This window comes from Protomyctophum bolini (genome assembly GCF_963924005.1).
Source record: "Protomyctophum bolini genome assembly, chromosome: 12".
Classification (NCBI taxonomy): domain Eukaryota; kingdom Metazoa; phylum Chordata; class Actinopteri; order Myctophiformes; family Myctophidae; genus Protomyctophum; species Protomyctophum bolini.
The window spans coordinates 11,058,770-11,080,421 of record NC_137873.1 but is presented as its reverse complement, the minus strand read 5'-3'; the positions used below and the strand labels follow the sequence as shown (position 1 = coordinate 11,080,421).

Here is a 21,652-nt window from a genome sequence, read left to right as displayed (position 1 = left end):
GATCAAATCAACTAATCAAATTAATCCTGTGTGCGGCACGGCTGCGGCTCACCGCTTCAGGAGATGGGTCGAATGCGGAGAACAAATTTCACTGCGGTAACGTGTGACAAATCGTACGACTTTGAGAATTAAGGTAAAAACAGATTATCCATTTTTTCTGACCTTAATCTGTTATTATATCCAATAATGAGTGAAGAATTACATACTGTAACATCCAGAGCACAGCGCAGCTTGTTACGGCCCTATGTGGCCTTAGTGTTGTTGTGATTTGTTTGTAATCCACTGTCAGTGTTTTTCAGTGCTACATGGTGATTGGAGGAGTGGCTTGTTTGGAGGCACACCTGGGCCTCATCTCATCAGCCAGCAACCAGCATAAAAGGCTGGGAGAAGCTACTCGTCAGACTTGCCAGCCGTCACCTGTGCTGCTGAACCCAGTCTGTAGCTAGGGTAGTGTCTGTAGGCTGTGTGCCTTACCTGCTTAGTTTGAGGTTTCTTTATTTACTGTGTGTTTAAAGAACAGACCAACCTAGTAATCATTGTACGCAAACCGCTGTCAAAGTATCCCAAACCCCCTTTCCTGTGTCAAAAGAAGGGAAGCTGTATGACTGTATGACCATGCACAAAACAAAAATAGCCTAATATAATAATAATCTACACATCTGTCTTTATAATGACCAAAGTCGTTGCACAGTGTTTTCTCCTAAATGGGCTTCTGTAACCAGGCGAGCCTATAAGACTATCACGCACCGCTCCCATAAGACTCCTGCCTGTGAATTTGAACTTTAACTACAGCTCTTAACCACTGATGGACTATATGGCATGACCTTAATGGTTGATTGTCTGTTTCAGTTCACATGCGTCTAGTTAGTCTTTGTCTATTTACATGCCCCAGTTTGTTCAGTCCCTTGTCAGTGTGGTATAATATACCACACTGACATGAAACGGCGTAAAACACAGTATATTATACTGTGTTTTGACCACAAGCCATTCTGTATTATTCAGTCCTTATTGTTCCTGCCCCATTTTATGGGAAGTTTAAGTTAGAAAATAAACATCCTGAACTTTGAATCCTGTTTGTCGTACTGCTTTTGGATCCTCTGAACGCACCCTGACAAAGACTAATATTATCGTCACATTTATGTCTTTATTTTTAGATGTCTGAACATTGTGTTCAGTGGGAATTGTGACCATGTTGAGTCCACACACACACACATCAGATCAGCCGTGGCGGTCATCTTGTCTCGTCGAACGGCGCAGCTTTTGTGTGACCTGTCTGCAGTGGATACTGGTCATAAGTCAGCAAATCTCTGCGACAGACTTCTGGGAACTGAAAGGAATTGCCATTATCTGTAAAATCCCTGTTTAACCCCCAGAGATCTCATCGAGATCCAAGAAGGTTGGATTGCCCCAGGACCAGAGGGGTGGAGAACACCTGCTGCTGATGAAGATGCACAGATTTATTTTCCTTTCCCCCTCACTCTCTCTCACATAACTCAAACAAACAGGAATATGCATGCATGTGTTTCTCTCCTTCCTTCCTTTCTTCCCTCTCTCTCTCTCTATCTCTCTCTTTCTCTCTCTCTCTCTCTCTCTCTCTCTCTTTCCTCGCTTTCCTTGTCTCCTGCTTTCAGATGAAAATGATCCTTCTCTCTTTACCTTCACCGCAACTCTCTCTCCTTCGCCATCTACAGTAGCCCCCCCCCCCCCCCCTGCCCTCTCCATCTGAACCCCTCCAGAGAGGACCCTCTGGCTTCCGTCCAACTCCCCAGCCATCTCTCTCTTAATCTCCATGGCTAAGAGGGGACCAGGCGGATTAAGCAGTGGAACCGTATTAAAGGGGGAACGAAGCATTCTTTCTGCTCCCTCTTGTGACAGCATAACTCCTGCGAGCGCACACATTGCAAAAGAAAAATCCTTTTAGATTGCTAATCTAAAATGTCTGGAAGAACTCTGGCATTCTCATCATGCATAGATTAAACACTCAGAAATGTGCAGTGCAGCACAACACTGCACCATGTTAAGGGCCTCCTACAGATTAAGGCCTGAGAAAGTGTTTCCACTGAAATAATGATATCCCCAGGCTACCGTGAATAAATGTAATCTTGTATTTGGAAATTCCCTTTTCAGTGGAATGTGAGAGTGCATAATACATACAGTAAATGCAAAACAATGCAAACAAGTTGATGTGTACAAAATGATAACAGATCTCAGGTTGCAGTTGATGCATGCGTGCATCGTCGTGACGGATAAATTGAGGAAAAAAGGAAAATGCCTGTAGGACAAAATGCCATGGGAGACATAACAGGAGCCTGCCGTCATGGAATCATTGAAGTGGTTACCATTGGTTACGAGTAACGTGCCACTATGTCGGAGGAGAAAGGGGAAGAATGCTTTACAGAGGAAGCGGAGATAAACTCAAACCATTCCTCCAACTTTGTGAGTCCCTGTAACCAACCACTTCCCAAATACCGAGCAATTACATGCTTCTACTGGGTATAAGAATGGTCCAAAGGGTTCATGTCTTTTAGCAGCAGTCGGGTTCTCTTACTCAAATGGCACAAATCACAGAGAGCACAACTAGTTAAGAGATACTTGCCACACAATGCCACACAATTCACTTATAATGTATTTAGCAAACACACATCAAAATAACTTTGGTAGAACTGATTCTAGATTCTTGGAACCTTTAGTGCTTTCACAGAACCAGCGACCATTCATTTGTTCCTGTTCGAACCAACTTTTAGGGTTCCGAACCAATTAATTTCCAGTGGAAACCCTCTGAACTGTTTCAATAGGCAGGGAAAAAACTTGCATGACTGAGGTAATTTTGACCTATTGTTTAGATTTGTAAGTTGATTATCTTTGGCCCATGAAGCTTTCATAAGGTTCCCCTTCCATGACCATCATCATCCATCATCATTCCATTATCTCAGAGTTTTCTGATCTGAAACATTTTCTAAATATGAATTTAAGCATAGGTTACTTATACCATCTTTTACTTCAGTCATGCGAGTGTTAACAACCACAGAAGTTTCCAGCATAGTGAAGTGCGCTTATCACATTATATCATTCATCCACAGAAAGCATGCGAGGTTGAGGCAATATCACAAAACCTGAAGCGAGCATAAAGAACTCTAAGTTTGCCACAGTCAAAGATCAAAAGGAGAAAGAAGACACACATACTGTACACATAGTCACGCAATAGGCACAAACACACACACAGACAGCATACACAAACACATGGCTGCCTACACTTGTGCTGACCTTTGACAACCAGTGGGGATAAAACGTACACACACACACACACACACACACACACACACACACACCGCCACACACACACACACACACACACACACACACACACACACACACACACACACACACACACACACACACACACACACACACACACAATTCTATTGATATATTTTTCCTGATCATCACTGTTCTCCATCGGCTCGCCTCCTATAACAAGAACCAACCACGCTGTAAAAAAGACCCCCGTCTCCCTCCCGAAAAAACCCTGCACAGCTTCACCACGAAGAAGTGTACACAATGTTCTTTTCATTCGAGTCAGTCCGTGCCAGAGCGTAGCAGACATGGGCAGTGCAGGGTGGTGGTGCCACGTAGTATAAAGTGACAGTACTGTATGTGCTCGGGGATAGCCGATGGAGTCATCAAGTAATAATATGCTTGCGGCTTTTAAGGTCAGCGGGGGCCGGCTGCCCGCTCAGCTCCTTCTTATTGACCCCCACAGTACTCCCCTCTCTCTCTCCGTGGAGGAAGAGCTGAGACGGACAGAATCAGCCGTCTTGAAATATTCATGGTCTCGCCCCGTCGGGGCTGCATGGCGGAGGAGGAGGAAGGATGGAGGAGGAGGAAGTTGAGAAAGCTGTGGGTGTAGTGGAGGTCTAAGTACATGTACTCAAGTATATTGTACTTAAGTCAAATTGAAAGTTATTATTATTTATTTTCTGTTCCACCACAAAATATGTTTTGCTGTGAGTTTCTATAGTAGGCTATTTTTTATTTATTTTTAAATTTTTAGACAAATCTTAATCTTTACATTTTGAATTTTGGAATCTTCTGGGGGTCCCTTGCACAAAAACAAATAGACCCACAAAATTGGCACGAAAATCTTTGAGAACTATACTGACTTAGAAGGCATCAAGTAACAAATCTGAGTACTATCCGACCATCCACAACTGGTCAAGGCCTAGTTATGGATCCAGACAGTGGTTGGTGTGTGTGTGTGTGATCTGGGGGTACAGCTCAGGGGGGGGGGGGGGGGGGGGGGGTGTCAGTGACCAGAGTGTAGACGGAGGGCGTAGACATGGCGAGATGGAAGAGAGCGATTGATGCCCGCTGGAATCCTGACACGGGAAGTCCTGCCTGGATGGAGGTCCGTCAGGGAGGGGACAGCGACCGCAGGGATGCCCGCCTGCCCTCCCTCACTCCCCATGGTTGTCTGTGTTTTGTTTTTGGATGGTCTCATCAAAGGGAGTTTGTGAGCAGCGGGGTGGAAGGGAGGGCTGCGGGACGGCGCCTCAGTCCTCTTCATCCACGTAGGTAGAGGGGAAGAACCCCACCTGAGAAGCATTTGAACAAGCAGGAGAATGTGGTCAGCTGCTGCCATGCCGTGCATACAAATTGCTCTTTCAGAGATCACTGGCTGTGATTGCTTATTTATTAGTAGAAACAAACAAACAAACCAAAAAAAAAAAGAAACACACCACTCCACTCACTAAAGTACCATGCAGGTCCCGGGGAGAGGTCAGAATCCAAACACAGGAAGGTCCGGACACTGGACCATGCTCCAAAGTTTAAAGTTAAACTGGATCATGCTCCAAAAATCATGCTCCAAAAGGTTTTGGACGTGACGTTTCGAGCCGCACCGGTCTGACAAAGAGCCAAACAACACTCCCCCCAGTGTTTTCAGATGGGAGATTTTAAATGATCGCATGCTTAAAATGATCGTATTAGAAAGAATACTATCGTTATAGTATCGTACACAGCCAAAAATGATATATCACATAATAGAATGTGTCAAAATAGTTACAAAATAAAAAATAAAATAAAAAGATACTGACGAAAATAGAGCCATTAGGGCCCTATTGTCGTACAGATCTTCTACTGACTTATTTTGAAAAGCCAAACCAGATCCTCAATCAGCAGCCAGGGAATTTAGTACATTAATTTTGTGGTATGGCGAAAGTAAGCCTATATTTTTTAATTTCACACCCTTCTTTAATTAAGCCCGTAAAGCTGTGATGTGAGCATAAAGTTGACAAACCCACCCTGCCGTTGACCTCTCCTCTCCACCATAGACAAACCCACCCTGCCGTTGACCTCTCCCCTCCACCATAGACAAACCCACCCTGCCGTTGACCTCTCCTCTCCACCATAGACAAACCCACCCTGCCGTTGACCTCTCCCCTCCACCATAGACAAACCCACCCTGCCGTTGACCTCTCCCCTCCACCATAGACAAACCCACCCTGCCGTTGACCTCTCCTCTCCACCATAGACAAACCCACCCTGCCGTTGACCTCTCCCCTCCACCATAGACAAACCCACCCTGCCGTTGACCTCTCCCCTCCACCATAGACAAACCCACCCTGCCGTTGACCTCTCCTCTCCACCATAGACAAACCCACCCTGCCGTTGACCTCTCCTCTCCACCATAGACAAACCCACCCTGCCGTTGACCTCTCCCCTCCACCATCCGTTGGGCATCTTGGTGTAGATCCTCACTATGTCTCCCTCCATCAGAGAGAGCTCCCGCGTGTCTCTGGAACTGAAGTCGTAGCACGCCACTGCAAAGCCCACCACACTGGGAGAGAACACTGAAACACACGAGCGCACACACACACACACACACACGCACGCACGCACGCACGCACACGTGCACGCACATGCACACACACAGTGAGGAGTTAAAGTCTCAGGCCAAGAGTGGCGAGGGCCGGGGCTATATGGCAGACACTATCCATTATCTTCCTGTTTAGAGAAAGTAAAAAGTGAGTGTTCGTTTCTTTTAATTTGCTGCTTTATTTCGTTTTAGCTTTTTTAGCTATTTTGACAGAGGCTAGCTTGTTGAACAAGTGCCTAAATATGTCTTTTTTTACAAAGAATTATGGCGATTTATTTATTGTTATTTACTATAGTCCTACTAGACCCCAGGAAATGACATCTATAGTATTAGTCAGAGTAAATGTACTTATTAGTTACTTTAGAGCTGTACAGGCAGAGGGGTTGTAACTTGTATACTATCGGTGCCTATCTGGTGAAGCAAGGTTAGTAGTGTACTCCAAACACACACAGGCCTGGGTTAATATCACACACAAACACACACATGTACATATTGGTTTGTTTGCACGGTGACAGCACAGATGATTCAGCTGGGCAGGTGGGCTGGATGAAACACACACACATACACACACACACACACACGTGCGCGCGCACATGTGCATGCAGCCACACACTAAATCACCCACAAAAGCAAATACAAACATGACCACACAGTCACCATGCACATTATGCATGTGTAGTCACACACACATATAAGCCAGACAAACAGACAGACAGACAGCCCTGCGCATGCACAGACGCATGCACGGGCACGTACGCACGCACTCACACACCCACGCGAACCCTGATTGTAACTTAATATAACCCTGAGAGGGTAAAATAAATGAATTGACCCGCTCTAAAGCGCACAAGCAGATGTTGTTTATTGGACAGAGAGGAAATGCGAGAATAACTGCATGTGGAGAGACCCAGAAATGTGGGCGTTGGGTGAAGAAAGTGCTGAAGCCAAATGAGAGAGGGAGACAGAGAGAGAGAGAGGGAGACAGAGAGAGAGAGAGGGAGACAGAGAGAGATAGAGAGAGGTAGGTAAAGTTAAGAATGTGGTACTTGTACCTGACCAGAAAGGAGAGGAGGTGGGTGGAACAAAGCCGCAGCCTCCAGAAGGAACTAGAGGAAGCCAGCGCAGTGCAGCGAGCAGCAGGGCAGGGGGTTCAGGCCGGAGTAGAAGGAAACAACGTAAGCACATAAACACAAGTTTGACAGAGAGTCACACAGAGAGCACAGAGAGAGATACACGCACGCATGCACACGCACAAGCACTGTATTACTATACTTGATATCAATATTGTAGGTGTGGTACAAATGGTCAGTATCGTGGTCAATATACAGAAGTATAAATCAAGCAAAATCGTAACTCCGATACCTTTAAACCTAATCCTAACCCCAAAATATATTTTATTATTGTCACGATATCTGTCTGTTGTATACTTTTATTATGTAGTCATGTCGTAGTGTTTCCTGTTTTCCCTAGTTACTGTTTCCTGTGTTGTCTCACCTCCCTGTGATTACTAGTTTTCTCCACCTGTGTCCTGTTAGTCTCCCAGCCTATCCCAGTGTTGATTTTTAGTTCTGTTCACCTGTGTATTGTTATCTTATCCCTGTGTCTACTTAAACGGTTAAGGGAACACAAGGAACTGAGGGTTTAAGTTAAACCCTCAGTTCCTTGTGTTCCCTGCTAGTGTATAGTTTATGTTATGGTGTGTCCAGTCCAGTCCATGTATGACTGTTCTGTGTTGGTAAATAAATCTTCACTTAAATTTAATCTGCTTGCCTTCCTGTGTGCTTCTGCACTTCGGTCCAACACCTGTCCCGTGACAATTATTGCAAACCTGACTCCACAAATTGTTTTAACCATAAAAGAACCAAGAACCTCTTGTGAGGACCAGGACATGTGTCCTCACAAAGTATCTGTTACTTTAATGCTACTATAATTATGGGGACATTTGGGCCTCACAAGTGTAATGATACAAGTGCATATGCACGTACGTACACACAGACGTGTGCGATCACACACACACAAGGAGAGATGGAGAAAAGAAAAGTTGACAAAGAACAAGCAGAAATAAAAAGGGGGGATGAGGAGAAGGGCAAAAACATTGCAATACATGCACAATTTCACCATACAGCACTTTTATTTGTGACCGAATATATGCATCTTATTACACAAGACAGGAATTGCTGCTATGCTGGTAAAAGTTTTTTTCCCCCGTTGTCAATGCAGTACATGTCAGTGTACTGTTCCCAGCACCATACTGTATCATACATAAACATAAACCATTTCACGTTAACCACTTTCAAGCTGCCGTCCATATTTGGGGCATGTCATTATAGGAAAAAAATCATATACATGTATGTATGTATGTATATATATATATACACACACACACACGTTACTACATCATACCCTTGTGTTCCGCAACTATGGAGGTGACACCTTTGGCCGAGTTCAAAGCAACAGCATAAAGGAGCACAGCATGACGTTCTGTTGAAGTAATTCCCCAAACGCCCTGTGACTTCTGCTGCTGCCACCTGATAACCATCTGAGCATGCAGGCTCTCGCACGGTGTAAACTACCTCCTGTCAACACCGCAATATGGTTCATATGGCGGCCTGCCTTTCCCCCGCCCCGAGCCCCACAGGGATAGCTAAATGGAGGCCAATTTGTCTCAACTCTTCTTTAATCCTTTTTTTCCTTACTGGGGGTCTGTATTCCCATGCCGTTCGTATGCATGTGAGTGTGAGTGTGAGTGTGAGTGTGAGTGTGAGTGAGTGTGTGTGTGTGTGTGTGTGTGTGTGTGTGTGTGTGTGTGTGTGTGTGTGTGTGTGTGTGTGTGTGTGTACGAGTGAACTTTTATCTTTTACAATGTGGCTCTGCAAGAGTCTAGCTGTCTATGAGCTGTCTGTCTCTCTGTCTGTCTGTCAGATCAACATATGGAATGAATTCTGTACTGGCCATATACTGTATGGAGCGTGTCTTGAGTGTACAGGGTTTGATGAGGTCAGATCAACATATGGAATGTCAGAACAGGAAGGACGGGTGGGGAGGGATCAACATATGGAATGTCAGAACAGGTCAGCTCCATATATGGAGATCTAAGGGTTTGAGGTCAGATGTAGAGTTGCTGGCCGGCTCCATATATGCAGATCTATAGGTGATGATCCAGTCATCTCCATGTGTGGATGTATCCAGGGTCAGATGAGGTCAGTGTCGTGGTCTTCATATATGGAGATGGCCATATATGGTGGCGTGACGTGTCACGAGGTGTGATGTCATGAGGTGTGACCATATATGGAGGCGTGATGTCACGAGGCGTGACCAAGTGTAGCCCGACCAACTGACGGGAGAACCAGGTTCTCATCGAAAATGCGACCTATGGTCGTAATTAGAGATTAAACATGGTTTGATCATTTTGGGCATGTGCAAATAAATGTACACGCATCTAAGAAAGCAGCTGTTTTCGCAAACCGTCTGCTAGCGTATTGTTTTTACTCTTTGTACCCTTTTAGTAATGTTTACATGGGCTATTTTTGTATTGTTGCTTGTTTTCAGTCTGGGGACTATACGGATGTAAACTAGCATTCTTGCTAAACCCGGTGTATTAGCATGTGCTAACACACGTACTAGTGTAAACGATGCATCGACAAACTGTACAACTCTAATTGTTATATGTCCATATCAAATAAATAAACATAAACATTACACAGCACTGTATTTGTGGTGGTCATTAATATGCGCTGTCCCTACCAAATAAACGCATAAATAAATGGTATGTGTGCCATGGGAACGTCTGCTGTGCAGTGTTCTGACTCCTCTTTGCCGTTCCATCAGTCACTGTACTGTATGGAGGAGGCTTGGGGAAGCGGTTCCCATGCACACCAGGCGAGGTCTCCAGAGGTTGTCTCTGAACGCCCAGCAGGAGCACGGCGCTCTTGGCAGGAAAGGGGAACAGCTGGACGCGCTAGGATTCTTGTTTTTTTCTTTTTTTTTGTCGTAAAGTAACTAAGTACTTAAGTACAACGTTGTGGTATATTTACTTTACTGAAGTACTTCCACTTTTCAAAACTTTTACTTCTTCCATCACTGGAATGCACACAAGGGGCTAAGTTCAGACTTTACATTACGTCTTGGATATGTAATTACGAGCAAAATAGCACAATGACAAGTGACAAGTGACAATAGCAGATCTACAAACTCCTTGCAATGTGATGCGTTGTGAAGTTTTTACACGACAACTTGTGTTTAAAGTTGTGGCATTTTGCCTCCAGCTGCTCTGTGCTGTTGTTATATTTTGTCTTTGTTTTTTGAACATCAGATGGTATTTAAAAACTTTTTATGATTGTGTGGGGGGTCCAGAGATGTTTCTTGAATTTATTTCTGGCAGAAAACGGGTGCGGCAGCGGCAGTCCCTCGTCGTGTCGTGTGGGGGACGCGGGGATCGTCCCCCAGGTGCAGCAATGCAGCTGTCACACGCTTTTCTCTCGGCTGGCAGCCCGAGTGAAATGTCATGTCCTGTCAATAAAATTGTGCTGCCATCCTGGAGGCTGCAGCAGCATGGCTGCTCAGCGAGGCAGCCCTCCCAGTGTTTGCCTGGGGCACGGGACCCTAACTGGGCCAGTGCTGCAAAGCCATGCAGAGCTGCCGATCTCTACATCCCTCCCTCTGCTCTCTCTCTCTCTCTCTCGTTTCTCTTTCTTCTGCCCCCCCTCTGCTCCCTGTTTCACAGAGTGCAGACGTTTCTTTCTTCTTCTATCAGTCCGTCCGTTCTCTTTGTTCTCCCTTTCTCACAATCTCTTCCTCTCTTTTTTTAAGCTCTCTCTCTCCATTGCAATGCTGCTCAACTGATCCCTCTGAACTCATCTTCAGTTCTATCCTCAAATGTTCCTATACTCTCCGTCCGACTGTATTCTCCACCTATTTCCCTGCTGTTTTTCTCTTCCATCCTCTTTCTTCCACTCTTCTCTGTCTGCTAGGACTGGTAAAATAATATTAGATTTTCGAATATTCCTTGAATATGGGAATTTTAATGTTTATTTGACAAAGGACAATACACAAAACAATGTATCAAGTTCATTTTTTAGATCCAAGCAGCACGTGCTGGCCCTCTTCCGCTGGTTTTTACAATAACAAGTGATTTTTTTTCTTTATTTTTAAATTAATAATATAATATTCTATATAATATCCCGGGCAATTTTGGACATTTCTCATGTTCTCGTTTCCTGTTGGTTTAGGTGTTTAGTTTAGTTATTTCTGTAGCTCTCTGTTTTGTATCTTATTTTGTAGTAGTAGTGTTCTATGAGCTTCCTGTCTACCCTTGTTTGCTGTTTACCTGTCTTGTCTAATTGTGCTGTGATTATTCTTCAGAATCTAATATTAAAAGGATAGAGACTGATCAGGCGCGAAGCTCCCCCCCCCCCCCCTTTTAGTTTAATGAAAGTTAAGAGTTGAAATGCTCGTTTTTTTTTGTCGTTTTCTTTTTCTGCCCACTCTTTCTTCTTTTTCTCCTTCTGAAATGTACACTCTGAAGCGATATTGCCCTGTTGCCCCTGTTATGTGTAGAAAAAGAGTTGAAATGCTCTGCTTCCATTGTCCGTGCGTTAGGGTCTTGTTACCACTCACCCCGACAGTCTGTTGGTCCATGGGCATGGCTAATCTCTTAAACTGCTTGACTGGTTCTCACACACACTGCCATACTGTAGCACCTCTACTAACTTCTTTCCTTGTTTTGAAACTGAATTACTAAACTTAAATTTGATTATGGAAGCCAATGGGGGACAAATCAGGCTGCCAATTACATTTCAAGTTGTAGGCCTACGTCATAGATAACTGATAACTGATGTTCCCATGTTTTACGTCTCGAGATCCACTTCAAATCAAATCAAACTTTATTGACTTACACACTTGACTATTCTTTTTGCAATGGCAGATCTATAAGCCTAGAAGTTCTACCTTGCACCCAGTGCAAGATGGGACAAAGCACAGCTGTCAATGCTAGTTTAGTTGACAGCAGTAGGTGGAAGAATTAATCTTTTACTTGCGCATAAATAACCAACCACAATATAGAAATACAGCACAAAAAGTATGGTTTTCCAAATTTACTCAAGTAAAAGTACAAAACTATTGGCATCCAAATATACTTGAGTACTTATTATGTACAATGTTCCATTTCACAAGTTTTTTTTAGATAATTTGATAATAGCAGTGTTAATAATGTGTTTCTATGTGTACAGCAGCAGTATCCATTTCTCTGGGCTCTGATGCAGAACGTGCAGTGTGCACACAAGGCCATGTTTTAACATGTGGTTTAAATAAAGAACCGAACTTGAGAGCATGTGATAATTAAGTTGATGTGTCAAGATATCACAGTTGTCTCTTGGACATGAATGAGGATGCATTAATAGGAAGGTGTCGTTCTGAAATAGGCAATGTCAGTACTGGTGGTCCTCGCACCATCTAATAACGTTATTCTCGACCCATTTTCAAGGACAACATTTTCATAATATGCATTTAGGCCACAAACCCCCATTTGACACATTTATTTTTTAAGTGGTGCAACCACTTCCTTAAGTGACTGTGTGTCTCTGGGTGCGTGCGCCTGAGCACGAAAACAGCATGGTTGTTTTTCACCACCTGTGCGCAACCTAATACACACACACAAACACACGCACATATTAACTGTATATATGGTGATTTTGGGTGCGCCAGTACAGTACAGTACAGTACAGTACAGTACAGTACAGTACAGTACAGTACAGTACAGTACAGTACAGTACAGTAGAGGGACGCACACGGTAACTCTGTCATTTCTCAACCGTTTTGGACGCGGGGCGGCTCGCCGGAATCGGGCCGGCACCCTGGGTGCGTTCCTGTGGGTCTGGAACCCCCCCCCCCCTCCCCGGGGACCCCCACACAGAGTTGCACCACTTACTTCACACGGGGGGTTTCCCCGTAAATCATTACTCTAAAATCCTCAGTGTTAATTTAATGCCAACAGTAATCAGTAATCCTAATTTATTAAATCCTACCTGGAGCTCAAAGGGGCCGTTACCATTGATATACAGTAATAGACTTGGCAACTCACAGCAATGTACAGTTAATCTAATGCTCGGGATATACATGTGTATTCTGTAGCCTGCAATTTAGAGTGATGATATGTACAGTACACTGTCGAGTCAGCATTGCTGAAGCCATTCCTGTAATGCCACAAAGACCAATTCCATCACGTTTAATGTTCTTGTTGCTTAAAGTGAATGCAACTAAATACCACAAAACAGACTGATACAAAAAAAACATAATTCTAGAAGAAAAAAGAGAAACAATCGACTATCTCCTCAGGAAAGCTGAACGCTGCACTCTTTGGAGGAGAAGTGCGTTAGTGCTCATTATGCGGAGCTAAATATTTTTCAGCATGTCTCGTACGTCAAATACAAGACCCGCCTCGGGGATTAAGACATTTCCACTCGAGTGTCTAATAACTACATAATGCTTTGTCAGCACAGTGATCTAATGTGTGCCGGGATATTTTGGTGCAGTCGTTTGTGGAAAGGGCAAAACTGGTCTGTGAAAGAACACGTGTGCAAGCTACAAACAATCAATTGTATTGTCTGCACACGCAAACTACTAGAGTATTTTTGGTGGACTGTGTGATCATACATTTACTGTACTACTGCAGGCCCAGAGCTTAAGCTCAAAGCGTGCCTTGAACCTTGTTTAAGATATTCTCCTCCAGAGGCATCAGCTCAAAGTACTGAAGTCTGAAGTTCTTCCAACTTTCTGAAGTTTGCCGTGTTCTGCCATGTTTTTAGTTGTGGTTTCAAACCGACAAGATGTTTTTTGGTAAAACCCTGAAGTGAAGTACAAGTTAAGTTTGCTTATATTATTCATTGTCATGGTAATCATTCCAGGATGATGTGAGACCTTCTGAGCGAAACTTCATTCGATCGGAAACGAAAACTCTTTCTTCACAAAGAATGCCGCCCTGGCCTAGTAGTGTTTTGCTGGGGTTGTCAATGGGAGGATCTCACATTGAACCTAATAATTCTGCCGAGAGAGCTAGGAGTGCCATTTATTTTTACACAAAACATACTATTATAAGGCAGAAACAAACACGTTAGCTAAATTAAGCTTTGATATTTTCTGGCACGCGTGTTGTGGTGACAGACAGACTGTTAATGGCAAATGAAGGCAAAGATAGATCACGCTTCACATCTCCCCTCGCTGCATAATTCTCATGTCTCCATGAGTTATCAAAAATAGCTCATTTAAAAACTCACGGCCTGTTGTGAGCTTGTAGATCTGGTATTATTGTATGTATTTTTGAAAATAAAAAATGATTGAAATTGAATAAATAAAATCTGTTAAATTAATTCCTTTGATTAACTGTGCACTTCTACTCAAGTGAACATTAATTAAATTCAATATATATATATATATATTTTACCTAACTCTGTCTATTAATATAATCTGTGGTGGTATAACGTTGTGTGCCAAGAGAAGTAAAGGCACACGTAGGACAGTGAGCTAGACAGACAGACAGACAGAGGACACCTCAGAGTGAGTGAGGGGGTGTTGATTGTTTATTTAGACAGACTACTCACGGCTGCTGGTCCTGGTAATGGCCTTGGGCATGCAGCAGCCATTGGCCGGTTGCTGCCTGTAGGGCACCTGCAGTGTGGTGTCCAGACTCCTGAATCCCTCCTTCAGAGAGTGCTGCTTGTAGTACTCAACCAAGTCCTGCACAGCACAAACATACCGACACACATTAGTCTATAGTGTAGTAGGTGAAACCTATTTCAAATGAAACATACAGAGGCATGCTGGATTGCAGATAAAAACAAAATAAATGAATATCAAATTTTAGGTGGCTAAGAAAATGTGTGTTTTTATTAATTTCTTTACAAATTGAACCCTGAACATGATGCTATAAAGTCCCAAATGAGTGTAGTGGAATGTTCCAAAGGTATAATAATATTTGTAAATTGCCTTAACGTGCAAATTCTTTAGAGCTGCAGTGCAGTGTGTGAAAAGCTCACCAGCACAGACTTGAACAGGCGACTCTCTGCGATGTAGAAGCAGCCGTCCTTGGTCAGAATCTTAATGTGCTTGACTTCGTCGTTGAACCTGCAGGTGTATGAATAAGACATGACCCTGCTAATTAACTATACATGCAATCCCATCAATCTTGTCACTATGGCAAAGCCGTCACGACACCGGGTTCACGGTCCATGCACAGCACAGCCATGACAACCGGCACCCAGCCTGCAGTCATCCTGCTGCTGCTGCTGCTGCGTGCTGCTGCCAGTTGAGGTCCCACATAAATATACTGTACGTCTAATAGTTTCACTTTGGTTTTAGCCTGCTCGCACTAACAGGTGCGGCTGTGGGGGTTCGGTTGAAAAGAAAAAAAGAAGAAATCAATTCATATTGAAAAGAAAGAATAATGCTCGGAGCTTGTACATCTGTTATGTATGAACCTTTTAGAAAAATCTTTAAAGTTTGAAACCTGTAGCCTACTGATTTTAGAAGGCATTTGTAGAATATCAGCCTCGGGTCTTAATGGTTTAAGAGTGGTTAAATCAAAACACAAACAAAAGATTTACATCTACAACCTGAATTCATGCTCAACTCAGTCTAATTAAAAAGTAAAACTTCTTGTGAAAATCACATCATTTTTGGGGAAATGGGAGGAGCTAGGCCGACCTTGGGGGAAAACAAGCACCTGTGATCATATTCCACCAGGGGCACTGTTCTTCCTGGCTCTACCACCAGATCATGTACAAAATCACAGAGATGGGCGATGACTCCGATGAGGGCCCTTATTATGAATCTGTCAATGTGCTGCATATAATGTACGTGAGAAAACACGCTCACATTGCAAATTCACTTATACATTATGGATATATATACGCTGAGTAATACATTATTGATGTGTGTGGAGTGCGGAGGTATAGGTGTGCTCTACACATTGAGATAGATAGACGGACGGAGGTTGTTATCCTCGTCATCAGGGTGGATTTGGAGGAGCTGCAATGCTCACGCGTACTGCATAAAGTAAAAGTAACATAGTGCCTAGTTACTCATGACTGATTACCTCAAAAAGGTAAGCAATTCACACAGACACAACACTAGACGAGGGAGTGTGAATAATGATCTGGTGCCACCCATTTTTTAGAACAAATATCGGTAAATCCACCTTCCACAGCACAGCCACTCATGTGTGGAATACCCTCCCCCTTCCCTCAAAACAAGCAAATCACTGGTTTCCTTTAAACAAGGTCTGAAAATTCATCTGTCACTGTCATCAGGCCAAAGGGAGAGAATGTGATTTCCCCACCTCTTTAAATAAATTGGGAAACAAAGGAGGGGGGGGGGGGGGCTTCCTTTGTTTCCCAATGTATTTATGTTTGAGATATATCATTGCTGATGTCATTGTTGTGTTTTGAATGAATGTATGGGACCATTTGTGCTTGACTGTACCCCTGTACTGTTTGCATTTTATTGTTCTAATAAAATTATCAATCAATCAAGTGAAAAAAAAATGCTTGAGTAAAAGCATAAAAAAAGGACACCGGCATCAAAATATACTTAACCCTGTAAGCCCCAACGATGCTTTTCAGTAACATTTTTATATTAATTAATTACTTAATTAATATATATTTTTTCCTGTTCTTTTTTCACCTAAACATCATCATTAGTACTCGTTATGCAGAATGGTCCATTTCGCAATCATATTTTTGGTATACATAATCATTTCTCAGTTAATGTACATTGCATTAATAATTTAATAACTAGAAAGTAAAGCTGTCCAAAAATTGTAGTGGGGAATAACGTACGGTATTTGACTCTCAGATGTACAGTATAGTGGAGTCTAGATAGAAGCATGAAGTATGACCAAATCAACATAAACTAAAAGTATACCTTAAAACCGTACTTACGGTAAGTAAAGATAACTGCTTGCTATTGCAGTCTGTATTGCTTTGGCTGTCAGAGAGGAAAGCCTCAGTGTGTGTTAAGCTCCATTTGCTCAGATGGACTTGCTGATAACGATCTTAAGCAGTGGGACAGGCAATTAGGACCGGAGCATTCACAAGCAGGCTGACGCATGAAAGCATTGACAGAGGGCTGTGGGAGTCCACCCACCCAAATGGTCTGTAATAGACTGATGCGTCACCCGCTAAATATTCTACTTTTAAAATACAATTTCAACATCCAGACTGATTCTCTGTAATCTCCCCGGCTTAGGACAAGACGATTTTATAAAATGTTTCTTTCAAAGAAGCTGACGGGCTTTGGCGTGCATGGCGTGAGAGATCTCTATAAAAACCACTGTTTCAAAAGAGGGATATACAGTCATCTGACCTCCCCAGGTAAAACATTTAGACATTACGACAGGTTGATTCATCTGCTGGAGGAGAACGCGGCAATCCTTATTTTAAATACAATTCTGCACCTTCTGACAGCCAGAAGAACAATGATTAATTTTGTTAATAATATCGTCACTGTCGGGGGGAGGGGGGGGGGACCTTGCATCACCATATTGTTTTTAAATGTTTAGGACTGCGGCTGATATTATTATTTTATATTTTTATTTTATACCACTTCCCGCGGTGGAAATTCACCCAGCTGAGTGCTTCCCACAGAGGAGCTGTTAGGGATTTCAATATAGTAACAACTAATGATGCTGTCCCCGGTTGAAAGGTATAACAACATATAAGTGTAACGGGTCTAAATGGTATAAACGAATGCCTCTACTTCGTCGTATGGCAGCGTCGCGCATAAGTACCATTGGAAACGCACGCAATATTTGACGATTTCCAGAGAAGTCACATTTCTGACCTGTATGGAAACACTACTCCACCCTTTCCCCCATGCAGTGACTCTTACTTGATACTGATGGCGTACCCGGGACACTCTTTACTTCGGTGTCTGACCAGATAGGCACTGTTCCCTCGGTCCAGGAGTTCCACTTCTGCCTGGCACCTCTCTAAAGGCCCTGCGAACCTGAATCATCGTGTTGAGAGTGAATTAGGCTTTAAGTTAAATCCAGTGAGGCTCAACCTTTTTTTTTTTGTGGGCACCAGTTTGATATGCATTAGGCCAGGGACCCCCATGTGATCTCCGGGACCACAATCTACAGTTTTAATTTAACAAATTATCAGACATTTAACTGGAGCCTCCCCATGGACCCCTGAGTGTCCCTAGACCCCACGTGGAGGAGAAGATCCACGGCTTTAATCAATAATTCCTTGCACGTGGACAGGAAAAAATCAAAGTGGCTCAATAGCATGAAATAAGAATTGCTTAGTTGTGAATATTGTAATCTATAGTAATTTGTTTCCATCGCTTACCAGAGCTGGCTTGAGTAATCGACTGGTTTGGGAACCTGGGGTGGAGCGGAAAGAAAACGGTGGTTATTCTCTCTTAATGGAGTCAATAGAGAGAGGGCAGAGGTTATTTGTGGTAATCTGATATTCTCTCCCACATCTAATGGCTCAAATCGGACCCTCTCACACAACAGTCAAGAACCGCCACATGATTGAAAAGCATCACTCCCCGCGTGTGAAGGTGTCGATAACTGGCCATCTTCCACAGAGGGTGCTGTAATTCGCATCAAGGAGCTTGTGGAGATATAGCTGATGAAGACGAGCGCGTGCGGCTTTTTAATTGGGAAAGTGTACACTTACACATGGGCAGGGCTTGACGGCGTCATTCGGAAAGAAGCCGATCCTGTTCGTCGCTGGAACTCTGCCCTGTAAAACGGCAATTATAGGACTGTTAACCACGTTTATCGCATGTCTGGAAGGACATTCTACATTGCCTATACTGCAATGTAGAAATACTCTCCTGTTACAAGTACAAGTCTAGTATTAAAAATGTACTTGAGCAAGGACAATACTTAAACTATCAAAAGTAAAAGTTAATCTTTTGAATACATTCTGATCACTGAAGATTTACTTTTACTTTTGGTAGTTTAAGTGGCATTGGTACGACCTCCCGTTAGTTCGACCATTACTAACCTTACTAACCCTATCTCTAACCCTAACCTAAACATGGAGCAGCGCATGTTCGCCAACCATAATCCGGTCGGCAACCTTAATGCATGTTCGCCAACCAACGCGGTCGGCAACCTTAATGCATGTTCGCCAACCAACGCGGTCGGCAACCTTAATGCATGTTCGCCAACCTTAATCCGGTCGGCAACCGTAATGCATGTTCGCCAACCTTAATCCGGTCGGCAACCTTAATGCATGTTCGCCAACCTTAATCCGGTCGGCAACCTTAATGCATGTTCGCCAACCTTAATCCGGTCGGCATGCAACCTTAATGCATGTTCACCAACCTTAATCAGGGGTCGAACCACAGGGCATTGAAAATTGACGATCTACAAGCTCACATTTCAAATAACTGAGGTATATAGGGAATCAGGGATAAAGTTGTATGCATGTTTTATAATAATAATCAAAATTATTACAAAACTAGTAACAGTACAATATTTGACTCTGAGATTTACTGAAGTAGAAGTAAAGTACCTACTGAAAAAGAATCCAGTAAAAATACTCAAATTTGTAGTTAATAAGTACAGTACTTCAGTAGCTACTTTCCACCACTGATCACATGTCTGGAAGGAGGCAGGCCCCCCCCACCCATCTCACTCTCATCTTTTTCCCGCCCTCCTCCCAAACTCTCTTCAATAAATCCTCAGCAATTAGCTCACAACAAGCAGCGTGTCTAATTTGCACCCCGAGTTAATTACAGTTCAGAGTCAGACTCTGCCGGCAGTTAGATTTGTGCTGCATCAAAACAAGAGCCTGGTTTAAGCACTAAATAATGGATCTTATTCTGTAGTCCTTGATTACCCAGACAGGCAGACAGCATGAGCTGTCTGGCACTCGTCGACTTCAGCTTCATATGAATCTCATTGACACACAATGTAGAAAAGCCCCTTTTTCTTTCAGCAATGTAAACCAATTTAGGGTAACAAATTAGTTAATTTCTCCCACAAGGCTGTGTGTTTTTTTCATGATAACCATTTATATATAAAGGACGTCATATATACAGTGTATTGTAATAGGTTGCACTGAGCAACAAGTCTATGTATATCGCGTTACGTCCAAAACGGCACTTCCAGTCTGGAGTTGGAGGTCAATTTGAAGTCGTGTTGGAGTCAATCAGGGAACACATCATAGCCGAGGCTATGCTCTTCACTCACAGCTTCCTGCCTGACTGCAGAGGCTCCCCTCCTCACTCTTTATTAGCGCATGAAATGCATTTTGGGACCGTGCAGGCTTCTAGCAGTAACTCGATTGGAAAGCGAATCCTTTACCCCATCTCTGTGATTCATTCAAGCCTTAATAACATTTCATCAAAGGTTTTTGGAGCACCCCTCCCGAACCCCCCGCCCCCCCTCCCCGTCTATTTGTTATGCCTTCGATAAGCGCATGATAAAGATTAAACTTATTACTCTGTCGGCGTAAACAGGCGGCAGCCGGCGGATCAAATGAAATTATGGTGATTGATTGTATTGTTCTGCCGGTGGGATAGGGGATAATTGCCTTCTGGGTAACAGGGGATATGAATTCTCAATGTTCTGTAATTTCATCCCCTGGCGCCGATGGGGACGCCCAAGATTAAGTAGCCTTATTAGCATGTCCTTATGCATAGGAATAAAATAAACACACACACAGTGTGCTTCATCATTCAGTGTCTTGGATTATCTCCGCCCCCCCAAAACGTGTTACGCCGTCACCATGGTGGCGAGTGGTGTGTGTTTGCGGCTGTGGGTCCCTTCGGTCCCAGAGCCATGACAGTCGGCATCCCTGCTGGGCTGTAATTGCGAGTCTCCATGGCGTTCATGGCCATATACTGTAAACCAGGGTTTTTCAAAGTGGGTGCCGTGGCACACCAGGGTGCCTTGATGCAAGTCCACGGGTGCCACAGGATACTTTGATAGTTTAACCACTTAGACCCTCTATATTTAGTTTGTACCAAACTAAGTACTGTACCAAAAATTGCCGATCTACAACCATGGCTGAAAACGATTTTTTGGTGACCTGAGCAAAACATGTTTGAGAACCTCTGCTGTAAGCAACCGACAGACAGCTTCTTCAATCATATCAGGCATAATGAACGATATAGCCAGTGAAAAGAAAAGAAGTCTGAAAAGACCCGTCTGAGTGGTGCTGTTCAAGCCCTCCTCCCTGGCATATGTGTGTGTGTGTGTGTGTGTGTGTGTGTGTGTGTGTGTGTGTGTGTGTGTGTGTGTGTGTGTGTGTGTGTGTGTGTGTGTGTTTTAGGCTGCGCAACAGTGACACTTGGTGGTCAACAAACGCTATTTCCGTACTCGGACAGACAGACCCAGCCAGCCTTGGACACACATTGCTGTCGATAGGAGTGGCTAGCGCCACTCAAAAATCACACTTGTGATTACTTTAAACAAACATCATATTCTAAACAAACATTAAAAGTCCATAGACTTGACTGCCACATGACGTAAAAAATTTGGGAAACACTTGAACTTGGGGAACCTTGAACTTGAACCCTCGAACAGACTTACTCCAGATTGATCATTCGTTGTGTGCAAGTACGGTATATAGACCAAAGATAGCCTATCTATAGACCCTGGCATATGAACGATCTAGCCGGTGTGAGCTTATAGATCGACTATTTCTGGCGTGACACTCGCACGCGTGTAAGTAACGCAGGCTCAAGTCCCAGCCGTCGGTTCTGTGGACATAAACTGCAGGTCTGATCCGAAGAGCCCCCCGAAGAAAAGGAGGGCTG

The 21,652-nt window shown here is 43.6% G+C and overlaps 1 protein-coding gene across 1 annotated transcript in view; it reads right to left on the bottom strand.

Moving 5' to 3' along the window:
- Positions 1-2,082: 2,082 nt before the first annotated feature.
- The window catches only part of LOC308325881 (guanine nucleotide exchange factor VAV3-like), a 58,639-nt gene continuing 39,069 nt past the window's right edge, over positions 2,083-21,652 (bottom strand). The window contains exons 21-27 of the mRNA XM_080778615.1: positions 18,556-18,621; positions 18,220-18,254; positions 17,756-17,872; positions 14,905-14,992; positions 14,470-14,605; positions 5,701-5,849; positions 2,083-4,592 (exon numbers count right to left, since the gene is read on the bottom strand). Coding sequence (XP_080634741.1) covers positions 4,551-4,592; positions 5,701-5,849; positions 14,470-14,605; positions 14,905-14,992; positions 17,756-17,872; positions 18,220-18,254; positions 18,556-18,621 — 633 coding nt within the window. The 3' untranslated portion in view covers positions 2,083-4,550. The remainder of the gene's footprint in view (positions 4,593-5,700; positions 5,850-14,469; positions 14,606-14,904; positions 14,993-17,755; positions 17,873-18,219; positions 18,255-18,555; positions 18,622-21,652) is intronic.